General features: G+C 40.2%; 1 protein-coding gene across 1 annotated transcript in view; it reads right to left on the minus strand.

Moving 5' to 3' along the window:
* LOC149843735 (uncharacterized) overlaps positions 1-11,992 on the minus strand; it is a 43,309-nt gene extending 31,317 nt beyond the window's left edge. Inside the window, exon 1 of the mRNA XM_090000040.1 lies at positions 11,431-11,992. Coding sequence (XP_089856166.1) covers positions 11,431-11,873 — 443 coding nt within the window. The 5' untranslated portion in view covers positions 11,874-11,992. The remainder of the gene's footprint in view (positions 1-11,430) is intronic.
* Between the last annotated feature and the right edge of the window lie 4,241 nt (positions 11,993-16,233).

Consider the following 16,233-nt stretch of genomic DNA (forward strand, 5'->3'; position numbering starts at 1 on the left):
AATCCATGTAATAGAGTCCTCCTTCTCTATGGCCTTCCCAAATCAGCTTGCCTGACTGGCGATCCTGTACCCAACAACCATGAGAAGAAAAAGAAATATTACACCCATAATCAGAAATTTGAGATACAGATAAAAGATTTAAATTTAATTTGGGAACATGTCTAATTTCTGGAATAAAAAAAAATTGTTTTATAAATTTTTTCAAAATTTCCTATTCCTTCTATTTCAAGAGAAGTCTCATCAGCAGTAAAGACCTTTGACACACTTGTTTTATTTTTAACACATTTGGATAGACTTTGATTATTTGGGGTCATATGAAAAGATGCACCAGAGTCAAGAAGCCAAGAAATTTTACCTAGAACAGAAAAAGATGAGGCTGCTGCGCCGGTTGAAGCTTCAGATGAGGAAGAGGCACCTTTGATGAGAGGCTGAAGAATCTCCATTAGTTGGGCCAGGGAAACTGGTGCATCCTGATCTTTAGGCTCCGATCCAGCAATTGCAGCTCTTTTTTCTCTCAGCTCCTTAAGTTTGGGACATTGTGGCCTGTAGTGTCCCGGTTCATGACAATGATGACAAATAACTTTCTTCTTATCATAGTCACCATTTTGTCGGTTAAAGTGAGGAGGCCTATATGATCGAACATGATTCCCTGGTCTAGACACAGCTAAAACGGAATCATCTTCAATTTTTAAAGAACCTTTTCGGAGACGATTTTCTTCCATTGTTAACTCTTCAATAGTTTCAACAATAGAAGGAATTTTTCCCCGGTGAAGTAGGGCCGATTTAGTGGTTTCAAATTCCGGCCTTAATCCAGTGATAAACTGGTAAAAATGTTCAGCATCGAGTTGTTTCTGACGAAGCTCGATGTCTTCGGCACAATGCCACTTTGGTTCTAAAAGGGAAAGTTCCTCCCAAAGTTCGGACAACCCATTGTAATATTCACGAATAGTTTTGTCTCCTTGTGTCATCATTCGAACTTTTTCTTGGAGGTTGCACACGTGTGCAATATCTTTAAGGGAATACATATTCTTAAGGTATTCCCATGCCTTATCGGCATGATCAAATTTGGTAAGACTTGAGCATTTTTTAATGTCAACGCTATTGATAAGCCATGACATTATCTTCACATGAGATATTCTCCATTCTTTCCATTTCTTCTCGTATGAGGCAATAGCCTTGATTTTCTCTTCTTCCGATAGAGGGACCTCTTTATCTCCCTCCTTTTTAGTAAGAGATAGCTTAGGTTCCGAATCGGAACCATCCACAATCCCCCATAAGCCTTTTCCCCATATATGGTGCTTCATGATTGAAGCCCATGTTACATAGTTCGTATCGCTTAGTTTCATAGGCATGATGGTGACTTTATCATTGTCATCCATCGATTACAAGGAGAGAAAGAATAGGGATAAAAGAGAAACAAGAAGGAAAATGAAAAAAGAAAGAAAAAAAAAACAATACAACAAGATGTGAAATCTTCTCCAATGAAGTGATAAAACACTTCTCTTCAAGTGGCGAACACTTTTGCAAACGGGCACGAAAACCGAGGCAGCTTTTCCTCAAGATTTAGTACTTTCGCGGCTCTAATACCATGAAATGAAATGGGGATCTTCCAAACACGAACTTAGATTAACAAGGGCAAGTGTCAAGAATGACACTAAAGCATAACCCTTAAAAAGGGTATAACTGGAAACAAAAATAAAAATGTATTCTTTATTGATATGAAAAACCAATTGCTTAAGAAGCATTGGAGTAAAATACAAGAGGGGCTGCACCCCTTTATATACACAGCTGAAAGAGGACTCAATAGAGCTGTTGGGCACAGTCCAACAGCTCTATTTAGAGCTGTTGGAATGTGTCAGTCCAACAACTCTATTAAGAGTTGTTGGACTGTGTCAGTCCAACAACTCTATTGCTAGTCAAGTCTGGACAGGACTTGACTAGCAACAGTCATTCTAGTTCAAACTGAACTAGATGACATAAAGACAAAAAATAAAAATAAAGAAAAAAAATTACAGAAAAGAAAGAAATGAAAAATGTATTTATATATATATATAATAATAATATAATATTATTATATATACATATATGTACAGTTTTACATTTTAACACAAATCTCGAATTATGGATGTGATGTCATTTTTTCATCAAATAAATGTTTGGTGCAGGATCACCGGTCCGGAAAATTGATTGGGGAAGGTTCTAGGCAAGGAGATCACTTTTATATGGATTTTCTTTGTATTCCAAAGAAATCATTTTGTAACATTACCCAAACAAAAGATATACGGACTTGGCATCATAGACTTGGGCATCCAAATATAAAGAAATTAAATTTTGTACATGTTACCAAGAATATTTGTAAAGAAAATTTTGAATATACAAAATGTTTACTTGGTAAAATGAGAGCCTTGCCTTATGGTCAAAAAAACTTATATTCTTCAATGCCTTTTGAATTAGTTCATTCAGATGTGTGGGGTCATGTACCCGTACCATCTAAAGGAGGATTCTCATACTATGTTATGTTTATTGATGATTTCACTAGACATTGTTGGATTTACTTTCTTAAATTTAAATCCGATGTATTCGCAATCTTCAAAACATTCCATAACATGATCAAAAATTAATTTGAAAGAAAACTCAAAATTCTCCGAACTGACTCTGGAGGAGAATATTTGTCAAATGAATTTAAACAATTTTTAGAAAATGAAGGAATTCTACATCAAAGATCGTGTCCTAGAACTCCACAACAAAACGAAATTTCAAAAAAAAAACACAAACACATTATGGAAACTACAATGATGCTCCTTATTGCTAAAAATGTTCCAAAAAATCTTTGGGCCGAAGCTGTGTTAACTTCAATATATCTTATAAATAGGATGCCTTCAAAAACATTGTCCAATGAAATTCTCTTTGAAAAATTATTTAAATATGAACCTGACTATCAAAGACTGAGAATCTTTGGTAGCAAATGTTATATTTTAAATGATAAAGGAGATAAATTGTCCTCTAAGGCTATTCCTTGTGCGTTCATTGGTTATTCTAAAACACAAAAAGGATTTAAATGTTATGATATAAAAAATGATAAACTTTTTCGTCTCAAGAAATGTTAATTTTGTTGAAAATAAAAGTGGATTTGAAGGAAACATGTCGCAAGACGTAAATTCTGATTACTCATTCTTGTTTAAACTACTGTCTAATGATGAAAATATGTGTATGGAACCTCCCATTGAGAATATAACATCAGTTGAACCAATAGTATACACTAGAAGGAATCAAAATGCAACCAATGAACATGGAAATCAAAGTAATCATGAAGTATTAGAAAAACCGTCAGAACAAATGACTATTCGTAGATCTGAACGAACGTCAAGGATCCCAAATAAATTTGTGTCTTATGACTCATTCTCCCCTAAACAAAGAGCTTGTCTTATAGCTATTCATTCTTACTTTGAACCCTCATGTTACAATGAAGCCAAAAATTTACCCGAGTGGATAAAAGCTATGCATATAAAATTAGATGCTCTCAAAGAAGCTAATCCTTGAAAATTTCTAAATTTACCCATCAGAAAGAAGACCATAGGTTGCAGATAAGTTTTTAAGGTAAAAAACAAAAGTGATGGATCCTTGGAAAGACATAAAGTCAGGCTAGTTGCCAAAGGATATTCTCAAGAATACGGAGTTGATTACGAAAAAACTTTTGCTCTTGTTGCCAAGATGACCACAGTTCGAATGCTTGTAGTTATTTCAGTTATTAAAAATTAGAATATATTTCAAATGGATGTTAAAAACGCTTTTTTGAATGAGAATCTTAATGAGGAAGTATACATGGATGTTCCACTGGGATTGATAATTCCTTCAGGTAAAGTGCTTAAATTAAAAAAGGCATTGTATGGCCTCAAACAAGCACCTAAAGCTTGGTTTGATACTTTTAACAATGTTATTACAAGATATGGTTTTAAACCATGCTATACTGATACAGCTTTATTTATCAAGAATTCTTCTGCAAGTATTATAATTTTACTTCTGGATGTTGATGATATGTTGATTATAGGTAGTGACAAAGAAGGAATCAAGAAAGTAAAACAGTTTTTGAAAAATTCCTTTGAAATGACAGATCTTAGGTTTCTAACATACTTTCTTGGTATAGAAGTATCCTACTCTAAGAGAGGATACATATTGTCACAAACAAAGTTTGCTTTAGATATTATTGACAAGTCAGGACTATCAGATGATAAAGTTGTTGACACCCCAGAGATTGTTGGAATCAAGATACGAGCTGATGATGGAGTTCCCTTGGACAACCCAACTCCCTTCAGACAGCTCGTGGGATCCCTTATGTATCTAAGTATTACAAGACCTGACATAGCTCATGCTGTACATATAGCCAGCCAATTTCAACATGCTCCAACATCAGCTCTTATGAGTGCAATCATGAGAATCATTAAATATGTTAGAAGTACAATAAATAAGAAAGTTTTTCTATCTTCTTCTTCCTCCTTAGATCTTATTGCATATTCTGATGTTGAATGGGAAGGAGATCCAAATAATAGGAGTTCAACAACTGGTTTTTGTGTGTTTCTAGGTGAATCACTGATTTCATGAAGATGCAAGAAATAACAAAAGGTGTCACTATCATCTACAGAAGCGGAATATAGAGCAATGTCAACTACTACCATGGAAATCATGTAGCTCAAACAACTAATTTCAAATATGAGAATTCAACTTCAGAATCCTACAATATTAAGATGTGATAACAAGAGCTCCGTATACATTGCTCAAAATCATATATTTCATGAAAGAACTAAACACATAGAGATGGATTGTCATTTTATTCGTAAAGAATATTTAAAGAAGACTATTGATCTTCCTTGTGTAACATCAGAATATTAACTTGCGGATTTCTTCACCAAGGCACTGTGCTCACCAAGATTCAGCTTTTTACTTGACAAACTTTCGGTGATTTCACCATAAGTTTGAGGGAGAGTGTTAGAAAATAGTATATACGTATATATTTATAATCTTTTTATTTTTTTTCCTGTTTCTTTTACTTTATGTTTTCTGTCAGGTATGCACAGTCTGTCATTAGCAGACTGTGCAGCTGCACAGTCTGCTATTTAAACTAGGTAAGACGTTGGGACTGTACCCAACGGCTCTAATTAGAGCCATTGGGTACAGCCCAACGACTATCACTCTTTGGATCTTTAGCTTACCTCTATAAATAAGGGCTTTCAGCCCATTGTAAAATGTATCTTATGAAAAGGGTTTTTACTCCCTTATGTCATTAATAAAACAGTGCATTTGAAGCACTTTGCTCACGTGTGTGGTGTTAATACTTGAATGCTACTTTGTGCTAGCATATGCTTATGAATGTTTGAAGTATCAAGTTAGTAGGAAACTTGATTGCATGTTAGACTCTTCACACACACACACACCCTCCCTTACTTGGACAGGCTTTGAGCACTCCCTTAGCCTCTTTATTCTTATGCAGAAATTTCAGCAGTCCTCCCACCCACAGAAAGAGCCTAAAATATGCTTAATTTGGACAGAAATTTTGTAGTACAACCTCCCTCAGATAATATGGGTTCATGTTTCCAAGACCAATTAAAAGATGCTACTTGCTCCATTTTTTCTAGGATAATGGCAACAAATGATATAAGACCCTTGGTGAATGACCCAGGTCTAAGCCCTCAAAGATGGGCCCAGCCAGATCTGGATTGTTGGACTTCAAGTCATAATCCTCCTTAACATATCCAAATTTGATCCAAAGAAAGTCTTACTTTGCTAGTGGATTGAACTTAGGGTTGTGGACCAGGTCACAGTATGGATGGGGATTGCTAATAGAAGTATTTAAGGGCCAAGTTGTGCGCAGTGCAGACATATTACTGATTCATTTGCATCCCAAAGTAGTACTATTGCATCGGAAGTGGATGCCACACTAAAATCAAATACCATGATTTGATCCTACTAAAACCTAGAACCACTACCCCATCTTTCCCCTACAATGGTAAGAGTAAATTGCCTTTTGGCAATTTAGAAGTGCTTTTTTCTGGCTTTCTTTATTATCATTTATTTGCTATAGAGAATCATTTCTGCACCTTCTCGTGTAATATTTCTTCGTTTATTGATTAGGTAGAGAGACAGCAATTTTTGAGATGTATGTCCTAACAAACCTTTGGATTAGTATACAAGAACTACACTATAAAAGGGCATGTATTCGGCTAAGGGAGCAAGAAGCCGGTTCACTGTGTGTCTATGCCCGCCCTAATTTAGATTCCTCAGCCGATTAGTATACATGACGGCAATGCCACTAAGGGAGAGGCATCAAGAATATTTATTATTTGAACAGCACCCAAGTTAAAATTGTAAATAATAATAAAAAATAAGATATACAAGATATCAAGGCATTGTCACCATTATAATTATACATCTTTTTGACCCATTTGAAATTTTAATTTCAAAAGAATCAAAAGTTTGTCTCTAATTATTTTACGCTAAAAGGTTTTTCACCCACTGTCATTAATGAGATGAATATAGTTGTTTGTATAGTATCATAAGCTTATAGGTTAGGAATCTCTTTAAGGATGGTTCACCACAACTTAGCCCTAGAACTAGCCATGAGAAACACTCTTCAGGCTCAGCACATAAGTGAAGCTCAGTTATATATAAAGGTTGTTATTACCAACCTGAATTGCATCAGATTGTATTACCTAGTGGAAAGACATATAATATCCTAATTACAGCAAGCCCATGCTATCCCTCTAAAGTCTAAACCCATGGAGTCGTTTCTGCAAGTCCCATCATGCTTAATGTGGCTGGTCACAGGAGTTGTGTATGACTCATGTTTGTTATCACAAAAGACGCAGATCTTTGATTTAGACCAGAGTTACCAGTCGAGGAAGCGGGAGCGGGAAGCGATACGGGAAGCGGGAGCGGGAAGCGAGGCACTTTCAAAAATTTAGGAAGCGGGGAAGCGTGGGACCACTTAGAAGAAAATTCCGAACCGTCTCGGAAGCGACCTAGGAAGCGAACCGGAAGCAAACCGGAAGCGAGGGGGAAGCGAAAAAAATGAAAAAAATGGGGGAAGCGAGGGGGAAGCGCGCTTCCCATTATGGGAAGCGTGTTTCCCATAAAAGGGGGACACGCTTCCCATAAAAGAGAAGCGCGCTTCCCAAAAAAGGGGGACGCTTCCCCTCACGCTTCGGAAGCGCGACGTTTCGCGCTTCCCCTTTTGCCTAGGCGCTTCCGGTAACTCTGATTTAGACCATAATTGCAGTTTCCTGGTTCTTAACAAAGTAGTGTCTAATGTGGAATTATTGAGAATGAAGTGTACGGGTCTGGTTCTAGACCCAAATTACCCAAATTGTTTTCCTTGTATTATATTTGCAGGTTGATGTTATCGGATCTGGGCCAACAAACCCGATCCATTTTGTATCACATATAATACTGAATATAGGGCACAATTCATCATAAGTGAATCGCGCCAGTCATTGCCGCCTCTCCCTCTTGCAAATCCCTTTCTCCTCTGCAGTAGATGAAGATTGGTCGAAGGTGCGTGATCTCTCACATGGTATCAGAGCGGGTTGAGAAGTAAGTTTCAGATAGAGATTCTCTTCTTCCTTTCTTTGATTCTAAATCTGATCTCGTCAGATTAGATTTCATCCTATCTCAATGTAATAAGCCAGAAATTTGGCATCGTCGTCTTGGTCATTGTAATCATTCATTTATTGAGAAGCTTGTGTCCGGAGGACTTGTTCCGCAGTCTAGTTTGAATGTTGAGGTTGATCTTCATCTTTGTTCCAGTTGTCAATTATGTAAAAGTTATGTTCTTCCATTTCATTCAATAAATCAAAGAGCTTTTGTGCCTTTTAAAATTGTTTATTCTGATGTCTTGGGACCTACCCCGCAGCCTTCTTTATCGGGCAGTCGTTATTATGTTACCTTCATTGATAGTTACTCCAGATACACCTGGATTTATATTCTGTGCTTTAGTTGGTAATCAATTTTCAACTAAAATTCAATATTTTCATTGTGACAGTGGAGGAGAGTACTTATCGAAGGAATTTACTGAATTTCTCCAAGATAATGGAATAGGTCATCGAATATCTTGTCCACACACACCACAACAAAATGGTGTGGCGGAAAGAAAACACTGGCACATTGTAGAAAGTGTGTTGAGTATGTTACATGCCACTCATATTCCTTTAAATTTGTGGACGGAAGCCTTTCATTCAGCTATCTATGTCATAAATCGACTGCCAATGAAATTGCTAGCAGACCAATCCCCTTATTTTACACTCTTTGGGGTTCATCCTAACTATAATAAGTTGTGTGTTTGGCTGCATATGTTATGTTCACATTGACAGTTCTCAACGTGATAAGTTTCAGAACAAGACATGCAAGTGCAGGTTTGTTGGATATGCTGATCAATATAAAGGATATCGATGTCATGACCCCACTACCAGTCGCATCAGAGTTTCACGGAATGTCATATTTGACGAGACTCATACTGATGATTCAGGAAGTGCAGAAGGACACAGTAAGGATGCTGAAAGTTATCAGCCATGGCTTGTTGCTGAGGTGCTTGATCAAATGGCGACGCATGACGTACCCTCGTGTCACACACTATCTGCAGAACAACATAGTACAAATGTATATCCAAAAAAGGAAAGGTTGGCAAATACACAAGATATTACTATGCTTGTCGTTTCAGATGTCACAAAGTTTCAAGGGATTACCTATGTGCGGTGAAACAACGACAATGTTCAGCGACCTATTGTGCAATCCAGGAGGCCTGAGAGGATTCACCATCCCATTGAAAGATGGGTAAGTTATGACAACTTCTCTACAGACTTACAATTGTTCATCTCCCAGATTGAAAAGCATGATGAACCTACCAGTTTCTCACAAGCATTCATGTCAATCAAATGGGTTGAGGCCATGAATGAGGAAATAAAATCTTTACATGAGTGTGGGACTTGAGAGATTGTTCCCAGACCATCGAACAAGAATGTTGTAAGATCTAAATGGGTCTATAAAATCAAGTATAAACTCGATAGATCCATTGAATGCTATAAGGCGAGACTAGTAGCGAAATAGTTCACTCAAGAATACGGGCAAGATTATGACGAAATTTTCAGTCTTGTGATCAAGATGAGAACTATTTGATTAGTTCTGTCCTTATCAGTTCAGTATGAATGGACTCTAAGCAACCTTGATGTCAAAAATGCATTTTTGCATGACAGTCTCAAAGAAGAAGTGTATATGGAGCAACCCTCTAGTTATACAGAACATAGCCCCAACACACATGTTTGCAAGCTACAAAGAGCCATCTATGGGCTAAAACAGGCCTTTCGTTCATGGTTTGATAGTTTCTCTGTTGAAGTTCAGAGACATGGATTCGTTCGATCCCATCTTGATCATTCGCTTTTTATTTTTCGAGATCGTCAAGTACCCACCTTGATTTTTATATATGTGGACGATATTATTATTACTGGAAACTCTGATGAACACATAGAAGCTACTAAGATTTTACTGAGTCGCTAGTTCAAAATGAAAGATTTCAGGGTTTTGCGTTATTTCTTGGGGGTTGAGGTGGATCGACAGGATGAAACCCTTTCACTAACCCAACACAAATATATATTAGACCTATTGGACAAGGCAAGCATGAAAGATTGTAAACCACTATCCACTCCTAATGTCCTCAATCATAAACTCGGTTCCTAGGATGGGGAGGCATATGAAGATTCCAAGCAATATCGGAGTCTTGTGGGTATGTTTCAATATCTCACCTTCACTAGACCACACATTGTATATGCAGTGAATCAAGTCTCACAATTCATGCATGACCCATAAACAGAGCATATGGATGTTGTCAAGAAAATCCTTCGATACTTAAAAGGAACTCTTGGAGATGGTCTAGTTTATCATCAATCCAAGTCTAAAGAGGAACAACATCGACTGGATGTATACACAGATGCAGATTGGGCTGGAGATCCAGATGACAGGCGGTCGGTTTCTGGATATTGTGTCTTTCTTGATGGGAACTTGATAGCATGGAGTAGCAAGAAACAACGTGCAGTTGCACAATCTAGTACTGAAGCTGAGTATCGATATATGACAGCTGCTACGGCAAAGTCCACATGGCTAAGACATCTTTTGACTAAAGTTGGAGAATTCATTTTACCCACCACTCTCATGTGTGATAATCAAAGTGCCATACAGATTGCTTTTAATCATATTCACCATGGTCGCACAAAGCATATAGAAATTGATCAACACTTCATTTGAAAAAAGATAGAAGATAGAGAAATTGATCTTGCTTATATTCCTACGGCTGATCAAGTTGCCTATTTATTCACTAAGGGCCTTACCAGCATGCGTTTTTGGTTCTTGAAGAACAAGTTGTCCATGGTGCAAAACCATGCACAACTTGAGGAAGAGTATTGAGAATGAAGTGTACTGGTCTGGTTCTAGACCCAAATTACCCAAATTGTTTTCCTTGTATTATATTTAGAGGTTGATTTTATCGGATCTCAGCCAACAGACCCGATCCAGTTTGTATCACATATAATACTGAATATAGGGCACGATTCATCATAAGTGAATCGTGCCAGTCATTGCCGCCTCTCCCTCTTGCAAATCCCTTTCTCCTCTGCAGTAGATGAAGACTGGTAGAAGGTGCGTGATCTCTCACAGGAATATCTGAAGTGTCCATCAGAATCATGTACTTTTTCATTAGTTTAAAATGTAACCTTCACCTGTACATGTATACGTTAAGCATATAATCCAATTGAAGGTTTCAAGGTCAAAAAGTTTTTGCTGTACAACATGTTGAACAGAGAACTGCACACATCCATGCCTCAGTACATGGAAGTTTCACATAAATCGCATTTATAATGTTCAACTATTTGATATTCAGTTCATAACTAAATTTATGCGATTGATTAAATGGTTCAAAAATATGCATGCAAAAAAAAAAATCTCAGTGAACCCTATAAATCTGCTGAATAAAATCTTCATGAAAAGAAATCCTGAAAACTTAGAAAACATAAAACAAACACTATAATCATGTTTTCCTCAAACTTCCCAAAGACAACCATGCAAAATTAGCAGTCAAAAGAAATACCCTTACACTGCTTCCCTTACTAAAGAACAAAATTGTTTTCTTTCCTCAACGTGGGCACTCCACTACGAGCAAAAATCAAACCGCGGACTTCTTCTCCAGTAAAAAATCAATGGACAAACTCGATTTTAGTAGTTTCCCCAATAAGAAAAAAGCGATGTTCACCAACACCAGTATGGGAATTTCTTCTCCAATTAAAGATAAAAACTGCTTTCTTTTCTCAAAAAGTGATTCACCAATACCAAACATGGGCAATTTAGCACAACAACCATACAAAACGAATCAGAAAGTGCGGAAAGATTAACACTAACCTCGAGAGAAACGGGATTTGGATGTGGGTACTAACCGCCATGAGCCCAGTACCAGAGGGATCCAGCATGCTAAACACCTGACCCACGAACGCGGGGCCTCCCTTGAAGCTCGAATCGAGGCCGTCGATCCTCATGCTAGAAGGAAACCCAGAGGAAGCAAACGAGGAAGAAGAAGAAGACGCGCTCTTGCCCATCGCCGCGGCCGACGACGACGACGGGTTGTTGCGAGCGAGGTTAAGAACGGGCAAGTCGGTGAACAAGACGGGGAACTGCGTGGCCGAATTAGGATTTACCGGTGCGCTTTTGGTGCCGTTCGGGTGAATTTTGCGGAGGAAGTTGGTGGAGAAGCTCTTCGCCAGCCCCGCGACGAACTCCTGAGGCCGCCATGGCTGGAAATATCCGCCGGAGATCAGATTGTGGAGGGGCTCTTCGACTGTAGCCATCGATCGTGAGGATGCGAGTCTACGAGAGGTTTCCTCTGGTGGTCGCTCTCGGGGAGTGGAGGGCAGGCATCGGAGGTCCTCTGCCCCGGGGTCTCGACGAGAACCACCGCGTAGAGAAAAAGAGGGAAGTGCTATCCGGCAGATTTCCTTTTATATGCGGACCTCAGAATGGATCGGGACTGATTCAAATGGGTCGGGTTCATTCCAACAAGGTGTTACAGTCTTACAGATAATGGGTTAAAGGGTTATTTACAAATAATAATAATAAATTTTTTAATTAAAATCCATTCATAAGTGCTCGGAAGGGGTTTGGCGTAGTGGGATGGGACCTAGGTCGCTAGGCAGTTGGTCTAAGCTCAAATCCCATAAGTGTCACTCCTTGTGCAAGCCAAAGCATGGGGACTTCTCAAGGGCATGGGGTAAGCTCGTGGAGTTTTACGCTGCCAAGACAGCGACAGTAAGTATGATAGGCGGAACCAGTGCACTGTGATCAAAGACTTAGGGGTGTTTTCTCCGTGTAAATATCCAAAAAAAAAATGCATAAGGAAAATACAAGTATTTTCCTGTGTCACGGGCATATTTCCTTCAATGAGCCAGCACGGCGCGACGGTCCCTCCTCACCGCCGCAAGCCTACTTGTCAGTTCGCTTGCTTATCGCGAAAACTTGTAATCAAAGTGCAAGAGAAAATAGAGGGAGAGAAATTGCAAACACAAGAAGCAATCACAACGAGGGTGAACAAAAGAAAGTTCAACGCATTTACTTCATTCACAATTTTGCCCGCAGGCTATTACAGTTCAAGTATACGGGCTGCCCCTTCGAGGTATTGATTCACCTGAATTGTGCAGCTTACATCAGACTTAACAAAATCAAAACGGACTCTAAGCGCAATTATACAATGTAAGTCGCAAGGGAACATGCTCCCCCCTTCAAATCATGTGTCGTCCTCGGCGCCATCTGTTTCGTGGTAAGCTCTAACTTCTGTCGAGTAGCGGTTGTTCATTTGGAATGTAGGCTTCTATGTTGGTTTCGTTGTTTCCTCCCACTGTACCAAGTATTTCTTCACCTCTCCCAAGTAGTTGACCTTATGGCAAAGGATCTGACTGAAGTGCTTTTCGGCCTGTTGTGCTGTTGGGGCCCTCTGCATGATGGGAGCGCGTTGTGGCACACTGTGTTTTGGGTCTCTATCATCCGGATGGAACTGCTTGAGATTGCACACGTGAAACACCGGGTGCACCTTGAAGTATGGGGGCAACTCCAGCTTGTATGCCAGCTTGCCCACCTTCTTTTTTATGGTGAAGGGTCCTTCATACTTCCTTAGCAGTCTGTGGTGTCGCCCGTGGAAGATGCCTGTATAACTAGGATATAGCTTCACCAACACTTAGTCCCTAACTTGGAACCCCGTGAGCCGACGATGTTTGTCTGCCCACTTCTTCATTCTCTTTGCCGCCTTATGTAAGAATGCCTTCGCCAACTCATTCTGCCTGTGTCAATCGCAGACAAACTGATAGGTGAAGGATGGCCTTTTCTTTTCTTGTGCGACAAGAGTGTGCGAGGTTAGTGGCTGTTGTCCCGTGGCTATCTCAAATGGGTTGTTACCTGAAGACTCGCTCTTTTGCAGATTGTAACAAAACTTTGTCACATCAAGGAGCTTCACCCAATTTTTTTTTATTGGCACTAACAAAGCGCCTAAGGTACTACTCAAATATCTCGTTGATGTGCTTTGTCTGCTGATGGAAGCTTGTTGAAAACAGCAAATCAGAGCCAAGTAGTCGAAATACTTCACGCCAGAACTTGCCCGTGAAGCGAGCATCACGATCACTCACAATGCTCTTTGGTATGCCTCAGTGCTTCACCACATGCTTTACGAACAACTCTGCAGGGCACTCCTTGGAAGTTGGGATGAAGGTGACATACTTTGAGAAATGATCCACTACAACCAAAATAGAATTGAGGCCCTTTACCTTTGACAGACTAACAATAAAGTCTATGGAGATGCTATCCCAAGGACGTTTTGGAATTGGTATAGGCTCAAGGAGACTGACATCCTTCTGTTTTGTCCCCTTATCTTGCTGGCAGATGAAGCATGTTCGCACATACCCCTCAATGTCGTTTCTCATCTGCGGCTAATAGTAGCTATGCTCAAGGAGTGCTAAGGTCCGCTCCTGACCAGGATGGTCGGCCCATAGTGTATCATGACACTCCATAAGTAGTTCTCGGTTGAGGCTTCCCCACCGCGGCACGAAGATGCATTTTCCTTTTGTCACAATGAGGTCGTCCTGTAGCCAAAATCGTCGAGTCTTCCCTGCTTGCGCTAGAGAAACAATGTGTTGTGCAGGTGGATCGTGCTGTGTACCTTCGCAGATGCGGCTCAGCAATGCACCCTCCAAATGCACTCCAGAAGGTTGTGCATGCGCAACTACCAATTCAGCCCTACGGCTTAGGGCATCCGCCACAACATTGGTCTTTCCAACCTTATACTCCAAGGCAAAGTCAAACTCAGCCAAAAACATCTGCCATCGAGCTTATTTAGGCGTCAACTTCTTCTGTGTTTGAAAATAGCTCGTGGCCACATTGTCCGTCTTGACGACAAACTCAGCACCCAAGATATAGTGTCGCCAAGTCCTGAGGCAGTACACAATGACGGTCATCTCACGTTAATGCACTGTGTAACGCCTCTCTGCATCTTTCAGCTTGCGACTCTCATATGCAATCGGATGGCCATCTTGCATAATAACTTCACCAATGGCAAAGTCTAAGGCATCAGTGTGGACTTCAAAGGGTCTCAAATGATCAGGCAGTCGCAACACTGACTCCCTCACTAAGGCTTTCTTCAAGTCATCAAAGGCATCTTGGCACGCTCCTATCCAGAGCCATGCTTGATTTTTTTTTAACAAATCGGTGAGGGGCACAACAATGAGGGTATAGCCTTCGATGAAACGCCGATAGTAGTTTGTCAAACCAAGGAATGACCGTAATTCTGACACTTTGCTTGGCAGAACCCATTCCTGGATGACCCTTATCTTTTGCTCATCCATACGCAATGCACCATGCACCATAACGTGGCCAAAAAAGCTGATCTCCTCCTGTCTGAAGAGACACTTCTCTCATTTAACACAAAGGGCATTCTCCTTCAACACCTGAAACACGGTTCGCAAGTGCCCGACATGTTCCTCCATGTTGTTGTTGTAGATCATGATATCATCCAGATAGACTACCACAAACTTGTCTAAGTAAGGGTAGAAGATTTGGTTCATTAAAGTCGTGAACGTGGCTGAAGCATTTGTCAACCTGAATGGTATTACTAAGAATTCGTAAGCATCATAGCGAGTGACATAAGTTGTATTCGGCTCATTACCTTCAGCAATCCTCACCTGCCAATAACCCGATCGCAGATCTAACTTGAAAAAGATACAGGCACTGCCTAGCTGATCAAACAAGTCCACTATCAATAGTAATGGGTACTTGCTTTTCACCGTGACTTTGTTCAAAGCACGGTAATCCGCACATAACTGCTTGGAGCCGTCATGTTTCATCTGAAAAAGGATCGAGGCACCAAATGGGGCTTTCGATGGATGAACAATGCTTGCATCTAATATCTCATCTAGCTGCCTACGCAGCTCCTTCAGCTCAGCTAGCCCCATACGGTATGAAACCATTATAGGAGGCTTTGCTCCAGGGGTCAACTCAATCTTGTGGTCGACCTCACATCTTGGCGGACGACGCTTTGGCAATTTCGGAGGCATCACCCCCCGAAACTCCTCTAATAGTGGGGCTAGGGTCGGCGACACTGCTGCTTCTACATTTCTTTCTTTTGCGCACACTACAACTAAGAATGTCTGCTCCCCATGCTTGACACCTTTCTTCAGTTGCATTGCCGATAGCACTGAAGACTTGCCTTTCTGTGCAAGGCACTGCACTGTGTAGAACAGGTCTGACCCCATGATCGTTAACGTGTTAAACTTTGACAACATCATAACATTCTGGCTTTGCAGAAACTCTATACCCAAAATCATCTTGAAATCGTTCAGGGGCACCACAGAGAAGTTGGCTTTACCGACCCAACTCTCCACTTGAATAACCACGCCTCTTGCTTCACCAAAGATGGGCTTGGGCTCAGAGTTTACCGTTTTGATGGTTCTCTGCTTTGACTCAGGCTTCAAGCCCAACCGCTCTGCCTCTTCCCGCGAGACAAAGTTGTGTGTGGCTCCTAAGTCTATCATTGCTGAAATAGACTTTCCATTCATAATGACTTCCAAGTACATAAGTTCCTTACTGACCTGCATGTTCTTAGCCGCGTAACTTCTAGTTGCGTTAATTGATCGCATGGCCCCCATCGTTGGTTGCATCGTCTCAGTGTCA

The sequence above is a fragment of the Nuphar pumila genome, chromosome 3, assembly GCF_984573655.1.
Source record: "Nuphar pumila chromosome 3, dmNupPumi1.hap1.1, whole genome shotgun sequence".
NCBI classification, from domain to species: domain Eukaryota; kingdom Viridiplantae; phylum Streptophyta; class Magnoliopsida; order Nymphaeales; family Nymphaeaceae; genus Nuphar; species Nuphar pumila.